The following is a 16,100-nucleotide window of genomic DNA, read 5'->3' on the forward strand; positions in this document are numbered from 1 at the left end:
GCACGTCTAAAGGATCCTGTTTGTGTACGTGTGTGTATTTCAGCCTGTGTGTGTGTGTGTGTGTGTTGCATGACTCAACAACAGAGTGTTAAAGTGAATTTCTCTCGAGGCATTTATAAATCTTCTTCTCTTTTTCCTTAAATTAAATCTCAGTGGATCAGCATTGAAGCTTTTGTTGCTTTTAATTATTCAAGAAGGATGTTGAAGCATTTGAAAAATATGTATTTCATTTCTATGACGGAGTACAATGCTCAGCTGGACTGGACCCTGGACACATTACAGTATATTAATAAATATCACGTCCGTGCTGTTTGAGATCTGTTGCGATGTTGGGAAGGCGGCTTACAAAGCTTCTCTCGTCTCAGAATCAAAAGTATTCCTACTCCGTTTTGTCTCGGTCTCAGACTGGGCAGACTCCGGATTTTTAAATCGAGACCGGTCAAGACCACCACTGAGAGGCTATCTTTCCGCATTATTTCTGTGATAAGAAGGAAACGCCCCTTTCTACAAGAACCCATATAACTTCAATTTCTTTTGTAGTTTGGTTTTGATCGCCTCTGGTTACGGCTGCAACCCTTCCGGTGATGATTTTTCGGTCATATTTCATGGTCTTGGTCTTGTCTCGGTCTCGATCCCTAAATGTCTTAGTGGTGTCTCTGGTCTCGGGGATGCCTTGGTCTCGGTTAGTGTGGTCCTGATTACAACACTAGTAAAAAAGTACTGACCTGTGCTTTGTAAAAGTATGACATTTAGATTTTTCATAAAAGCTGAGTACCTTGACCTGCGTTGAATAAAGAAGATACAATATGGAAATCCTCTTCTTCTGAGTGTTAAAAACAAGTGGTTTTTGGCAGCAGTTTATCCACTTAGAGTCAATGGGAAAATACAGCCTCGAAATGTATAAACTGCAGGTCAAAAAAAAAAAAACTTTTACCAGAACTTTTGCCCCTAGCTTGGTTTGTAAGATCTTGTTTGAAACTCTCATTGAGCTCCTGTAACCTCTGAAATTGGAAATACAGCAGTGGACCAAAGGGACACAACCGGCCCTATAGATCACAGCAGCTCAACCTGGCCAGGCCCAGACAAGGTATGATTGTACATTAGGCATGGCTCTCTACATCTCCACTCTAGTTTGGACAGAGGACTTCTCTTTTTCTTTACCTCCACAGGTCTTTTTGTCCAGCAGTTTGTACCCGGAGGGACAGTCACACTCGTAACCGATTCGCCGGTCCCTGCAGATGTGGGAGCAGCCGCCGTTGTTGTCTGCACACTCATTCACGCCTGCAGCAGAGAGAGAAAGAGAGAGAGAGAGCGATAGATACATAAGCCTTGAATAGAAAGTAAAAACACTGAAAATATGTGTGCATTGTTTTTCATAAATAAATAAATTGTTCCTCTTTTTTGTGTGTCTTTGTACACTTAAATTTTGGATTTAGAAAGAAAAGTAATTTGGCTCCAAAGCAGAAGAAAATGGGAAATGAAAAATAAAACACAGGTATGTTTGAAAGTGTGTGTGTGTGTGTGTGTGTGTGTGTGTGTGTGTGTGTGTGTGTGTGTGTGTGTGTGTGTGTGTGTGTGTGTCCTTCAGGCAGAGTTTTTGCCAAAATGCACCTGGATCCATTCCACTCTCCAACAGGGAGCTTGGCTGTGTGCACCAGGTGTCACTCTACTATGATACCCATTGTTACAGACTCATCCCTCCAACCACATTCTCTCCATTTCCTCTTCTTTTTCTTTTTTTTTTTTAGCCGAACAGATTGGACTCCCTCTCAGGCGTTGCTGCCTCTAAGTCCTTTCCTTTTTGTATCACTTTTCATTCACTCCTTTGTCTTTTCAACTCCTCTCCCTCTTCTCCAGGGGGCAGAGAGACATCGCTGCATAAACCTAAAGCTGGTACTTCATTACCGGTTTGCATTAAAGATTTAAGCTGCAAGGCTACAGGTGCTGCTGCGAGCCGGTGAGGGAAATAAAGAGGAGAGGAAGAGACTTCAAGAGTAGAAATTGAGATTAATAAGGAAAAGAGTCTTAGCATGCCGTTTTACCAAAAATAATGGTGAAATTTAAAGAATTGCAAGGGCATTCTAAAAGTTTATAACAGAACCTTTTCAACTGATTTATTAGTCCCCGTGTCCACCAAGCGTTTTTTTTCAGCGCCACTGCGCCATCGTCTTTTCAATCGTTTTCAATGAGTAGAGAGCGTTCGCAGCAGAAAGCGACCGTCTAGAGAAAAAGTGCTTCGCCTTTTTTTGTGCTGCCGCTCTGAGTGCTTAAGTTAGTTTTTTATTTTTTGACTTTTCAGAAAGGCGCTATTTTCCAAATGTATGACATTCCCCCGTAGTTTTGCCGCCTACAGATCGTGTGTTGGAGGCTAACCACTTGTCTCCATGTCTGATCATGAATGAAAAGATCTAAAATATAACACATACAGTAAAAAGTACAGGAGCGAAAGAACAGACTTGACTTCATAGAGACAGGACGGACATGCAGCCTTTTCCGTCTCAGTGCCCAAACGCTTAATGCAAGCGCACCTGAGCGGCCCGGCCAGTGCTAGGTGGACACGGGGGCCTTATTTTTTAAAGCATGAAAGCTGCAGAACACGCTAAGACACTCTTTGATATTTGTACACTTCTTTTGTCTGCAACGACTTTCTAAGGTTTGGCTGAGGCACTACATCTCCAATAAGTTTGTAATCCAGTGATACAACGCTGTAACACCCATAACCTGTACATACACGGGCAAAGTCTCAGTGACGTCACTAATTTGTTTCTGGAGCAGATTTTTGAAGTCCGTCGATGATGGACTTTCAATCAACCTAGCAACAGGTAAAGAGCTAGAGCGGGGGCGGGGCCTTAAACCTCCTGGTAAAACAGTTACAACACACCCGCCCATCAGTCAGGTCAGCCACAGCCCTCATCATGAAGACTCTCAGACGGATGAGTTATAAAGGAATCACCCAAATTGACACCCAACAGCAGTGAAAAAAATACATTAGTCCCGCACTTGTGATATTACAGTATGGTTATTGATGGCGATGTTTATAGTATTTAATAGTCATGCATACCAAAAAAACATTGCAGTTATTAAAATGCAGGACTTCCAATGCAAACATAGAAATAACATTTAAAACATTTGGTTAACCTCGGGGATACCCACAATGCATTTTGGAGACTAAACTGAACATAAATAAAGACTTCACTTTGGCCTCGCTTTGGATAAAGATCCATCATGATCTCCATGTTGCAGATAATTAAAGTCACAGCTGAAAGAAAGAGGAGCAGGTTTTGCCTTGAGACACTGAACATCGTGTTGAACATCAGTGTGATGGTTACAGGGCGACCTCATTAAGGTTTATATCCATGTGCTTTGAGATCAGAGCTAAGTGAGAGGGCAGCACTCCTACGTGTAATTATACTTATTTAACTGGCTTGAGACCCTCGACTTCACAGCAACCTTACGTTTGATTGTACCTCTTCATGAGTACCATTTCACAGTACTTCAATTGCACAAAATTCATTAGCTACATTTACCCTATAAATTGTATTAACAGGTATGTTATTCTCACCTGTGATAGATTGCACTACTTGTCATGTTAGATGCGTGACTGAACAATGTTTAGTGGTAATTATCTATGGTGTGCAGATAATCTATATGGTTACTTATGGGTAATGTAGTCAGGGCACGTTTTCCCAAGCTAAGTCCGCACTAGGGGGAGAAACACTCGTCTCTTTGATCATTACAAGGCAGCAGAGAAATGTCCTGATTTCTCTGCTGCCTTGATCAAATGAAGCTCCATTTATGAAGAAGACTGACCACCCACATTAGAGACTGATGACGCCTGGGTATGTATGTGTGTGTGTGTGTGTGTGTGCATCAGTGCGATTACACAAGCATGTTACTGCATTTATGTATGCCTGAGGTGGTGACAGGGCTAATGAGACTCAGGGTACGTGGGTGTTTTATGAGTGAACATGAACAGAAAGAAATGATCTTACCGCACTCCTTCATTGGTTCATCAGACCAGTCTTTGCAGTCTTTGACGTTGTCACACACCTTGCTGCTGTCAATACACTCCCCGTTCTTACAGCGGAACTTTCTCGGCCCGTCGCACTTTGTAACTGTGGCACAAAAAAAAATGTATAGGGGGCACATTTATAAAAAATATCTTGCGGGTATAATACATGTGAAGCCTTTACAAGCAAGACAGTAAATGTTTGAAGTAGTTTGAGCAAAAAGTCGGCCAAGTTGTTGATCTGAGTCAAAGGAAATTAGGTTTAAGGTGCGTTATGCCTTGTTGTAATTTAAATTATAAAGTTCATTGAGGGAAAAACACTCTTAGAAATTGCATCATTCCTTGGAAAAAAAAAAAAAAAGATGACGCCTTGGTTTGTAATCTTGATTCATAACTAGGTAATTTTATGTAATGTCTGAAAGTAACAGGTAAGATTTGCAGACATTTTGGGGGATTTGACCTTTCCTTAGTGAGAACTGGAAACTGTAAAATCTCCCTAAAGTGGTTTTATGATCACAGATTTAATGGATGTGACTTTTGCTTAGTAGACCACTCAAATTATTAACAATAAACAGTTGATTACACATATTTGGCTATGGCTTGTGAACCTTTTTTCTTTTTTTCCCCTATAAAAAACAAACAAACTGCCAAGTACAGGTACATGCACGACTCCACTGTGCCCTTTGAGGAAACTGTGAAGAGTAAAAAATCCATTTCAGGTTCACAGCTGCACTTCAGAAAACACTGGATTCAAGATAAATTTGCTGCCAGGCTGAGCGTCTGATGACGACCTTGAGCTTCTCAGAAGTCGTGTGTGTGTGGAGAAGTTAACATTTACTGTAACCTGTTTGCAAATACAAATCACGCTCCCATCCTTCCACATTCCACCGTGAACACTTTTTGTAGTCATAAGAAAGAGATTTAACTCAGAAACATACTGAGACTCTTAAAATGCTTTGACACTGTCGATGTTCAAAACTCCCATTCCTCTAAGTTTTGAATCTCTGCCAATACAGAATTACCTTCTTTAAACACTCTCATGGGGCTGATTTCTCTCGTTCAGCCAACTTCTGCCATCTGTGCTACACTCTGGTACTTGAGGTATTTAAGTCTTTATTCGACAGATTTGTTCGGCTAAATCAAGTATCACAAAGGACTCAAACATGCAAACAGAAATGTGTTCTTTAAATTCAAATAATGAAAATGTTTCCTACTGCAATCGGATGACACAGCCCCATTTGAAAGAATGCAATAAGCGATTTGAAATGATAATGTTGCAGATAGAGTAGTAGCCAGTGATCGCCTGCCGCTCACCGTTGACACAGCCGGCTTCATCACTGTAGTCTGGGCAGTCGTGCACTTTGTTACACTGCTTGGTGCCGTGGATACAGGATCCATCTCCACACTGGAACTCGTCGGGTCGGCAGGTGAGCAGGGCTGCAGGACACAAACAGTTCAAAAAACAAGTGAAAAAACGTCATTTTTCGGTCCCTGAATCTCATTGCACACAGACACACAGCAGTTACATAAGACACATCACATAAATGATGGGAGAAATAAATGTATTTATCGCTCTAAATATTCCTTAATGGAGACATTCTGATGTAATTTGTTCCTGCCTCAAGTCCCAAAACTATATTCGGGCTTATTGAAAACTGCTGTGACACTAGAGTGATAAATAAGTTTCCTTTTTATTTGACAGCTTTAGGCTAGCTACTGCTAACCCTGAATGATGATAAGATGTAACCACTATCATTGCTTTGTGGCCTGGCTCAGCACACTGAAGGAAGTCTAACATGAAAAAACAAGATGAGCATCTACGACCAAACAATGCTAATGTTAGCTGCAGCTTAGCGTACAGAAACTCCAGTCCTGATATTTTTTGACAGACAAACACTGATTTTTTAACATGAAAATGCTTTAATTTGAGGTTCTGTCACTGTAACTTATTTCACTGTAATTATAAAAAAGACTTGAGTGCTTTAAAAACAGTGGTTGCTAACATTTTGCTAGCTTGACTTAAGTGACATTCTTAGCTAGCATTAATCCTCTGGCGCTCTAAAATACATGTTGCTTATTTCTGCCATATATATTTTATTGCTTTGAAAGTTTTTGTTTTGAAGAAGCAGAAACAAGAAGAAGTTTTTTTTTGTGGGGGATAAGAATTGATGTTTTATGATTGATACATTAACTAGCATAGGCTACATAGCAATATTGCATTTCAGGCATTTAAGCATTCAAATAGTTTTACTTTGATATACTTCATAATAAAGTTCTGATACCGGTATTACATCCGAACAACTTTAAGTCTCAACGCCCTTTTCTTTCTGATTAAGCTGCATCCCCGCTGAGTTGAAGACAACACACATAAACCCAGAAACACAATATTAAGACAATCTTTTTTCTCCTCCACCTCCTCCATGAAGATGCACGTGTGTGCGTGTGTGTGTGTGTGTGTGTGTGTGTGTGTGTACAGTGTGCGATTTTTTTCATCTTTCATCAACTTTGAGTTAGGTTCAATCCAACAGTAATCCGTCATACACAAGTCTTACCTACACAGAAAAAAGCCCCAGTGGAAATGAAAACCAGGCAGGTATTCATTCACTGTCTGAGGGAAAAACCTGCATCCAGTGACCTATTGAGTGTGTGTGTGTGTGTGTGTGTGTGTGTATTGGTATTTAGTTTGTGCTTGCTCTAACGACGGAGGGGCAGGTTTATTTAACTCATTCGTCTTTTTAACTGGCTGTTTAATTATTCATGTGTTGTGTTTTGGACCCGCTCTGCAGAGGGAACGGAGGCAGACATGATCAATGGTTGTTGAGGGCCACAAAAAAAAAAAAAAAACTGTGTGGCACACAATCAGTATCACATATCCATGAATGTTCACAACTAGGCTACTGTAGGCGAGAAGACATGGAGAAACATTTAACTGAAAAGTATGCAGCAAAAATATGTCCACATTTGCATTAACACAGGAACTTCAAGTGCTGAAACAGAAATAAAGACACACACGTTACCGCTAAATTCAGCTAAACGTGGAAGAAATAACCCTTCACCTGAGTTAATGTAGTGATTCTTTCAGTCAAGAGATTGGGGTCTGAGCTCAGCTAATCATGATACATCCTTAGGATGAAGAGTCATTTTAAAGGATTGCCATCTGCAGAAAAGCTGGCAGAGGGAAAAGGAGACAAACAGCTGTAGATACCACTTGACCATTTCTCACTCCCTTTTACCTCCTGTCATCCCCCTCACAGTCACTTGTCTCAGCAAGTCTGTGAAGCAACACAAAGATTACGGGAGACAGATGTTTCAAATAAGAGGAGGGATAATAAACCGAGGGGACGGGTTTGTGCGAATCAGCAAAGCTTGTTGGAAGTGAGGAGGAGGAGAGAGCAAAGTGGAGGTAGGCGATGATTCTCACATTACTCATTTACATTGAAATGTTGCACCTCCCTCAGGTGAGCTCGGCTCCCTCATTTACATAACACAGACATCTGAAACTATTACATCTTGTTCGACACCGAGCTCCAACCTCCTACATTTATTCACACCATGACGAGCACACCGCCCCCCCCTCCCCCAATCAAATCTATATAATCCACTCAGCTGCTGTCTCATCATTTCTGTCAAACAGCGGACAAGATTATTAAGACAGATGAATCCAGTGGTTGTTTTTTGCATTTTGAGGAAGACCTACAGTTTGCTTTAAATCACGCATGTTTTAATAGGAAACACAACTTAACTGTAAAGCTCTGAAAAATGACAAAAGTGGTGTTGGTTTTTTAGGTAAATGACATTTAAGTTAATAATTGATGTTGTATTGATATTCAGGATTTCCTCACCTAGACAGATACGGTTAGGTAGATGTGATTCTTTAAAACCAAATCCCCTCTTTGTTCTATTATAACCCAGGACTTACATTACAAAGTTTCTGCGTTACATGAAACCGTGAATTGATTGTGTTGTGGAAAACAAAGAGCACTTTTTTCCTGATCCCTCAAGAAAGGTGCAGAAAGTGCACATAGCGGACTAAAGATTTAATAATAACCAGGAAGCTCTTAAGCGAGGCTTCTTGCTTGAATTCTATGACTGTGATGCTGATTTGCAAATAGTTTTTAACCTTGTTGTCATGCGATATTCTCCTCAAAAACTATCCCATCATGCAGTGCAGGCCTACAAAAAAGATAAACAGTAATGACCTTTGTGAAACAGACGCGCTCTTAATGCTGCTGTATGTATGTTTACTCACTATTGAAGTTGTAAGAGTTTTTTTTAAATGTACCGCACAAACCCTCAATGATGGCATCATTATTTCAGCTCCTGCATTTTTCATGTGCTTAAAAACTCGTGGTCTGATCTCCAAGTGTACACTTGTCTGTTGTCTTCTGAGAGCATGTGTGTGTGTGTATGTATTTATGTGTGTGTGTGTATGTGTTTGTGGCGGCGCACCGTGCTTGTATCATGTTGTACGTGTGAGGCTACTGTCATCTCCCCGAGTGGTGTGTGGGAGTGCGAAGAGGTGACCAGATGGGGGTCTGACTTGATGAAGGACCTTCACCTCCCACACGTGCAGAAACACACACACACACACACACACACACACACACTCTCACAACAAACACATATGGTCGAACACACTCAGAGGTTCTCCTTGTGCTTCGTCAGATCACATGGTTGCATGGCAACAACGCTCTTGGATCAACGTGATGAAGTTAGCATTGATCTTCCTTCAATCACTTGGTGGCACAACACGTTTTATCATGTAGTGTTTGAAAAATTCACGACAGGACATTCCTGCACAACAAAACGTGCACTTTTGTTGATTTCCCTTCATCACCTTAATTAAAGTCTACAGCTGCTATTAACTTTTTTTTTTTATCACAATCATAAAAGTCAATGAAACTACCAGTGATGATTTTTTTTTTATCCTCTTAACAATTACTGTGTGAAGCCTCTGTGCAATAAAACAGATACATGACATAAAAGAAGCATCAAAGTGCAATTGGAAGCCATATTTCTCCATAATAATAATAAATGCATTTGGAATAAGCAGCTGTGTCTCTGAGCATGTGCAGTGGCGTCAAGGGACTAAAAATGTAGTCATGGACTTCACAGTCTACGGATTTAATAAAGAAATTGTTGGTTTCTTGTTATCTTTTTTTTTTTTTTAAATCAATGGGCTCCTGAGAACAAAGTTAAGAGCAGTTTGATAATATTTTTTCTTCTAGTTTTTCTTGATTATAATTAACACCACGGATCCCATCGGGCCCTGCCACTGCCATAGACAGAAGGCTGCAATTTTTCACTCGTAAGTGGCTTATGGCCACTCACAAGTAATAATAATAATAATTAATTGGTTTTATATAGCACTTTTCTAGAAACTCAAAGACACTTTGACAAGGAGGTAGTGGTATAAAGGTTGCCTAAGCATGCCATGAAGTTGTTATGACTTAACCGCAGTGGGTAAAGATTTTGGATTTTGTCTTTTATTTTGAAAGCCAAGCCTTATCCAGTGATGTTTAGCTGTTCTGTTGTCCCTCTCTGAATGTCGACATCCAGGGTAACAGCAAAGAAATATGTTGGATTGCATGCTATTTTGAAGGTTTGGCATCATTCCAAGTATTCATTTGTTAAGTTTGAGGTTTAAAAGAAACATATTTTACTAAGGCTTTAGTGCTACCTTTTTGTGCATGTTTTTTACTCATTTTTTTAGTAAAAAAAAACCAAATGCCACATATTTTGTGACAAAAAAAGTTATTTTTTGCAAATGAAAAGATTTTGTATTTGTCAATCTCTTTCTGTCTTTTTGAAAAATTCTCCAAGTTCTAATAGATCTTCATAATCATTTCACAACCTTACAGGTGTGAGAACAGCACTCTGCTTCACAAGTCTATGTAGCAACACAGTTATTTACCCACTCGTTTAAACACCCAGTCCCACCACACCACGAGTCCACAGTTAACTTACGACAGTTTGCTTCATCGGATTTGTCCTTGCAGTCCGCGTCTCCGTCACACTTCCAGTTCATGTGGACGCACTCCCCGCTCCCACACTGGAACTCTCCCACTGGACAGCGAGGTTTCTGAGGCTCCGTCCTCCGGCTGCAGCGCTCCATCGACTCGTCGGACTTGTCCTTGCAGTCGGGGTCTCCGTCGCAGCTCCACAGTGCAGGGATGCACTCCGAGTCGTTGCAGCGGAACTCGTGCTGGCCGCAGGTGGGAGCCGAGCACTTCTCCTCGTCACTGGAATCTCCGCAGTCGTCGTCGCCATCGCAGACGTAGATGGGCGCCAAACACTTCCCATTTCGGCACTGGAAGTCTTTTGAGGGGCAGGCCTTGGCGTCTGCGGGAAACAAATGGGAAAAGTGGATTTTGAGGGACAAAGTTTCTGTTGTCTCATTGCAGCATTGATTTTCCTTTTTTTAAGATTTATTTTTGGGCTTTTTCATTTATTTAGATGGGACAGTGGAAAGACTAGGAATCAGGGACAGAGACTTGGAATGACTTGCAGGAAAGGAGCCGCAGGAACCTGCTGGGCCATATGCTTGCAGGACTATAGCCTCTGTACTCATGCCCGACCTAACCGCTACACCCCCTGCGCCTCCTGACTGATAGCTTTTTGCGATCGCTAAACTTGAGTGGTGGCCAATTCTAAGAACCCCCCTTCAATTAAATAATATGAAACCCTTTCAAAATATCTATCAGAGGATGGATCAAACTTATGTCTGCATGTATTTCATCTCAAACCTTCAAGAGACAAAGAGAAAGGAAGTGTTGTTGTTTACATTCTAAGTGAACGAGCAAAAGGTTAATGGCTAGACCTCGCTGCTCGTGGATAAAGAAAGTCCGAGTGGAATTCACACTTGTGACTGTTCATGGCGCAGAGGGACGATCAATGTTTTAAGTAACAAATGACATTGAGCCAGAGTTGAGGAAAACAAACAAACATACTATATTGAATTAAATAAAATTCAACAGCATCCACAAAACAATTACACTAAAACACACTGACCAAAAAAAAATCACATTGTTCCGTATTAAGCACAAGGTTGAGAGCATATGTGCAGCAGAAGTGCAGGATGTGGAAGCAGGTGTGTAATGAGCTGAGAGAGGGCACAGCTGCAGGTGCCCGCCGCAGTGCAGAACCCCCCCTCCCCCCCCACTGTATGTGCTTATGTGTGGAAATGTTTTATGTGTCTAATATCCTTTGTGTGTCTATATTAAGCTGGAATATTGTCACAAACACTACGATGAACAACATTTGATCTTTTCATTCACCAGCGAGGGTGTAGCTGTGTTGTTCCTGCGTGCAACATCCCAACAGTGGCGTCATCTACTTCAGGCCGAGTCGGACGGATCAATTTGAATAATGTATTCTGCTACAAAAACGACTTGTTCCTTTGATGTAACTCTCCTCTCTGCGCGACAGACGTTGCCGCTCCATCTCTCTCTCTCTCTCTCTTTTACCTTCCCACACAGAGCGCCAAAGGGACTCATTATGGTAACAGACTATTGGATTCCCTGCTAGCTATTACCGCTATCATGCTAATCATCCCCGCTAAGATCTCTGTAATTTAATTAACACGAGCAAATAAACAACAGCGGCAGCATCACAGCTCACACGCTCAAGTGGTTCGGGGTCACGCTAGGTGTTAGTGGAAAAAAAAAAAAAAAAAACTTGAACAAAGTTATAAAGTGATTAATCTAATACTTTTTGTGAAAACAGCGAGAGCCTCTTTTATATCTTGATATTATAAACACATTGTGCTTGAACCCTAAGGGTGTTGATCTATCCTTGGTTGCACTATCGTCTTTTCTTAAGCCGTGAAACTATTTTAATGAAAAGTTTGGTCAGCCGGCTGTGAGAGGTGTAAACAGCAAAGCGTGGATCAAAAGTGTGCTCGTGTGTTTTCCCATTGGGATAGCGAGCGCGGGGGGGGGGGGGGGGGGGGGCAGCTTGCTCTCAGCAGCTTTATTTCCACTACTGCAGGAACAGGCAGGTAGGGTGAACGCAGTTCTTCTGACAGGTGACACCTGGATGAAAACATGTTAAGTCTCGGTTTTAAATTCACAGGAACACAAGGTTTATTGAACCTGTTCTTCAACAGCATCCTGCCAGAGTTACACAGGTTTGGGAAGAGGTCTTGCCTTCTTTAAATCCCCCCCCATCCCTGAATCCTTAAACATCTCAACTCTTTACATTGCTTCTGTCATAACAAGATACTGAATTCTGATTTCTATGGAAACTTTAAGCACTGTAATCCTACAAATATATACTTCAGAAAGTCAATGTTTTTCTGCAACAGCTGTGGAATACTTTTTTTTATTTGTATGTATGCTACTTTTAAAACTTTGGCATATGAGGCTCTCTCGCTGATCTTCTGAATCACATTTGCCAAGAAGTGGCTTTGTTTGCATTTTGATTGTTTGTCAGTGAAATACAGAAAAAAAGTTTTTAAAAAACTGGAAGTTACTCCCACTATGGATGGAGTTGAAACAAGAACTTAACCTTTTGATTTTTCTAATGGTGCAAAACAAAAAAAAATTAAATGTGATGTGCTTGCAGAAGTGTGTTTCAAAGACGACTATACTGGCCCTTGTGGAGGTTAACGAAGCTACTCAAGTGCCCATCCAGGTAAAAGCTGTAATACACTTCCTGATCAATTCGATTTGAGAACCAATCATTTACTTTGATTGTATGAATGACAATTATTTTGTTAAACTTATGATAAAACTGTTAAGAACTTTAAGCTTCTACTGTTTCCAAGACCTCTGGACAAGATGAAGTATTCCACAAGTTTGTTTTTTAGAAATGGCAATGCTTGCAATAAGGAAAAACTATCCAGAAATAAATGAAGATGATGAAGCCTCATTGTGTTCAGTATTTGACATCTGTAAACCCTGAAACAATGGGGTAGTTCTAGTTGGTTGGAGTTCCTAAATTCACACAGAGCTTCGGACCTCTCCAGCGTTGTTACTTTTATCCCTTCATCCAATCACCTGGTGAGGTCAAAGCTGACACATGACAAGAATCAATCAGTGGAGCTGGTCTCTCAGTTTACAACCGATCCTTTGAAACAAAGGGGGGGGGGGGGGGGGGCGGTCGAAGGCAAGACGGGTGCTAAAAGGAGCATATGGGGAGGTGAATCCACTCATGAGAGGAGAAAAGTGCTTTCCCATTGCAAGAAACCCTTTTCTAGAGGATCAGGCAGGTAGATTTAAAAGCAAATAAAGAACATAAATTATACTCTTAAATTGCTATCTTTATATAATAATGGAATTTGTAACAAAACAATCATTTGTACATGTTTAAATGACTTACTATTGCTCACTTAGCATTAGGGTTGCACTTTTCAGAATTGTGATTTTTAAAACTTGAATTTCTTCTTGCCATTTTTTAAGTTAAGACAATTTCCCAAAAACTGTGGGAAAAGCTCATCAAATCTTTCTGAGATGAACTAAAGGCCCAAAAGACTCAAAAACATTTTAATTATTGACGGAAATGACAAAGACAAGGTAGCAAATTCACCAGTAGTTTGAACCTTCAAATGTTTAACATTTCTGCTTGGCACACCCCTGAAATGATTGATTATATAAAAAGTCTGTGATTAATTCTCCCGATCGAGGTATCTAATAATTCTTGCAGCTCTACACAGATTTCCCACCTCTCTGAACCAGAAGATAAATCTCTGAAATGTCTCTGAAAGAGTTGAGAGGATCAGATTGTTGCGCTCCTGACGGTTAATTAAACACATCCATCCAATAGATTATTCTACCAATTACAATTTTAAACAGGTAATCAGTAATCAGTAACTGAGAACATCTTGACAGTAACCTTCCCAACCTTCAGCTGATTGTGGTTAACTCGGGGTCGACGCTTTCTATCCATCCATCCCACAGAACCTCCAACGGACAGCTAATAGATGGAGCCGGGAGATAGGGCACAGCTCATTGACCTTGATCTGAAGGACAATTGAACTCTTTGTCCAGCAGGGACTAGTCTAAGGCAAGCGGCTGTGTATGTACACAGACAGAGAGAGACAGACATCTACAGTATTTGTGGTTGAATATCTATTAAAAACATAAAATGTAGGGGCCCAGGTTCGAATCCAGCCTGTAGCTCCTTTCCCACATGTCATTCCCCGCTCTCTCTCCCTGATTTCCAATTCTACCCACTGTCCTATCTCTACATTAAAGGCACAAAAAGCCCAAAAATAAATCTTAAAAAAAAAAACGTAAAATGTAGAAATAATGGACGTTGCCAGAGTGATGTCACACACTAGTTTGTCAGCTGCCTTTTTTGAAACTTTGTGGTTGACATTTTGGCCACTATGATAGTTTTTTTCAGAGTCAGAAATGACCATATTTGGACAGGATGGGCAAAGGGTTAAGTGATCAAAATGTAACAGTCTGTGCGCAGATAAATATTTCAGAGCGTTTTTTTTTCCCCCCTAGTACATTACATTTTCTGTTTGTTTTGGCGAGTGGAGATCCTGCTTTACCAGGTTAGGTTTTCGGTTGAGAATTAAAGTGACACAAACTATTTGAAAGTTCCCTGCGCAGCTCCATGTGAATATAATGTTGTTTTGAGGCGGTGGATACTGTGGGCTCCGGCCTGATTAAAACACATAATGAAGTGGACTGCAGCTGGTGAATAATTGAACGGAAATGTTTCTCTTTTAGAATTTTTTTATTTTTTTCTCTCCCATCAATCCTCATGAATAAAGATGGTGATTTGTTTGAAAGTACTCGTGTGTATCCGACAGTACAAGGCATGCCCGACTCCACACGGATTTGTTTTTTTATTGATGCTCTCGTGTGAAAGATAAGGCATGCATATTGATGTTTCATAGTGTAGTAGATGAGTCTACTGTATGGCCCATTAAGCCTGCACTGTGCTGAAATGCCTCCAGGTGTGTGTCTGTTTTTAAGTGGTTTGCTAAAGCTTGTATGTTTCAGCATCTGATGTAATGCAGCATTTTTCCACACACTGTTGTGAAGTAACTTGTTTATTTCCACTTCTGGTTGATAGAGCTAGTCGGTGATCTTTAGCATTGCATTTCTGCTCACACACCTGGCGAACTAATGTGGTGACAAGAGCATGTGTGTGGGGGGAGAAGGTGCGTGTACTATGATTGTGTGGGTGTGTGTGTGTGTGTGTGTGTGTGTGTGTGCGTGTGTGTGTGTGTAATCTAGTGCGCGTGTGTCTATGCTCCCACACAGCGGCTCAGTGGCTGACATGTTGGACCAGAGTCTGATTGGATTCCACGCTCCAGAAACATTGAACCCACTCACTCAGAGAGAGAGGTTGTAGTGAGGTCTGTGTGTGTGTGTGTGTGTGTGTGTGTGTGTGTGTGTGTGTGTGTGTGTGTGTGTGTGTGTGCGTGTGTGTGTGTGTGTGTGTGTGTGTGTGTGTGTATAAAAAGTCCCTGAATTACATGCGTTTGAAACAAGCAGCCACATCATCTTTGGCTGAAGATGAAGCGAATGTGGCCATAAAGTGCCAAAATGTGCAGTTCCTTGAATGGCCACTTGAGGCATTCTCCAAAAGTGAGACGTTCCCCATTAAGCCCAGTCTTAAAATGTCCAACGTTACAGAGAAATTACACATATTCACTGTCAAGTACCAAAAATGTTTTTGGTCTCTGATAATGATGAAATAGTAGCCGTACAACCGGGCTTTGTAAGGTTGATGAGTAGTTTGACGAGCATTGTGGAAACCCCAGACACGTGTGGTTGTGCACTTTTGGCTAACTTAACGTCTCCGATGATCTCCAAAACACTATTAACCAAGAGGCACAGACCCAAACCGTTACAACAGGTATCTGCACTACTTCATGAGTGAAGAATGTGTATACTTGTGCTCCATTACAGCAAGCAACGTCTCTGCAAGACGAGTCTGAAAGGAAGTCCAGTTGAGCATTTTGCATTTACTTGCCAACACAACACACTTATTTAGAGATACCAAAGCGTCAAATGACAGGGTGCCAATTTAAACAAATAATAAGATTAACAAACATTCAAAACCTGATGTAAAAAAAAAAAGACAAATCATACTCTTGCTGGTTTCAGCTCCACACAGCCCTCAGACA

General features: G+C 41.0%; 1 protein-coding gene across 5 annotated transcripts in view; it reads right to left on the reverse strand.

The window, feature by feature from the left end:
- The window catches only part of lrp8 (low density lipoprotein receptor-related protein 8, apolipoprotein e receptor), a 188,620-nt gene that overhangs the window by 48,328 nt on the left and 124,192 nt on the right, over positions 1 to 16,100 (reverse strand). For all 5 annotated transcript variants that reach the window (XM_061034394.1, XM_061034393.1, XM_061034396.1 and 2 more), the window contains exons 5-8: positions 9,977 to 10,351; positions 5,324 to 5,446; positions 3,993 to 4,115; positions 1,162 to 1,281 (exon numbers count right to left, since the gene is read on the reverse strand). In XM_061034394.1, coding sequence (XP_060890377.1) covers positions 1,162 to 1,281; positions 3,993 to 4,115; positions 5,324 to 5,446; positions 9,977 to 10,351 — 741 coding nt within the window. The remainder of the gene's footprint in view (positions 1 to 1,161; positions 1,282 to 3,992; positions 4,116 to 5,323; positions 5,447 to 9,976; positions 10,352 to 16,100) is intronic.

This window comes from Labrus mixtus, chromosome 3, assembly GCF_963584025.1.
Source record: "Labrus mixtus chromosome 3, fLabMix1.1, whole genome shotgun sequence".
In the NCBI taxonomy this organism is placed as follows: Eukaryota; Metazoa; Chordata; class Actinopteri; order Labriformes; family Labridae; genus Labrus; species Labrus mixtus.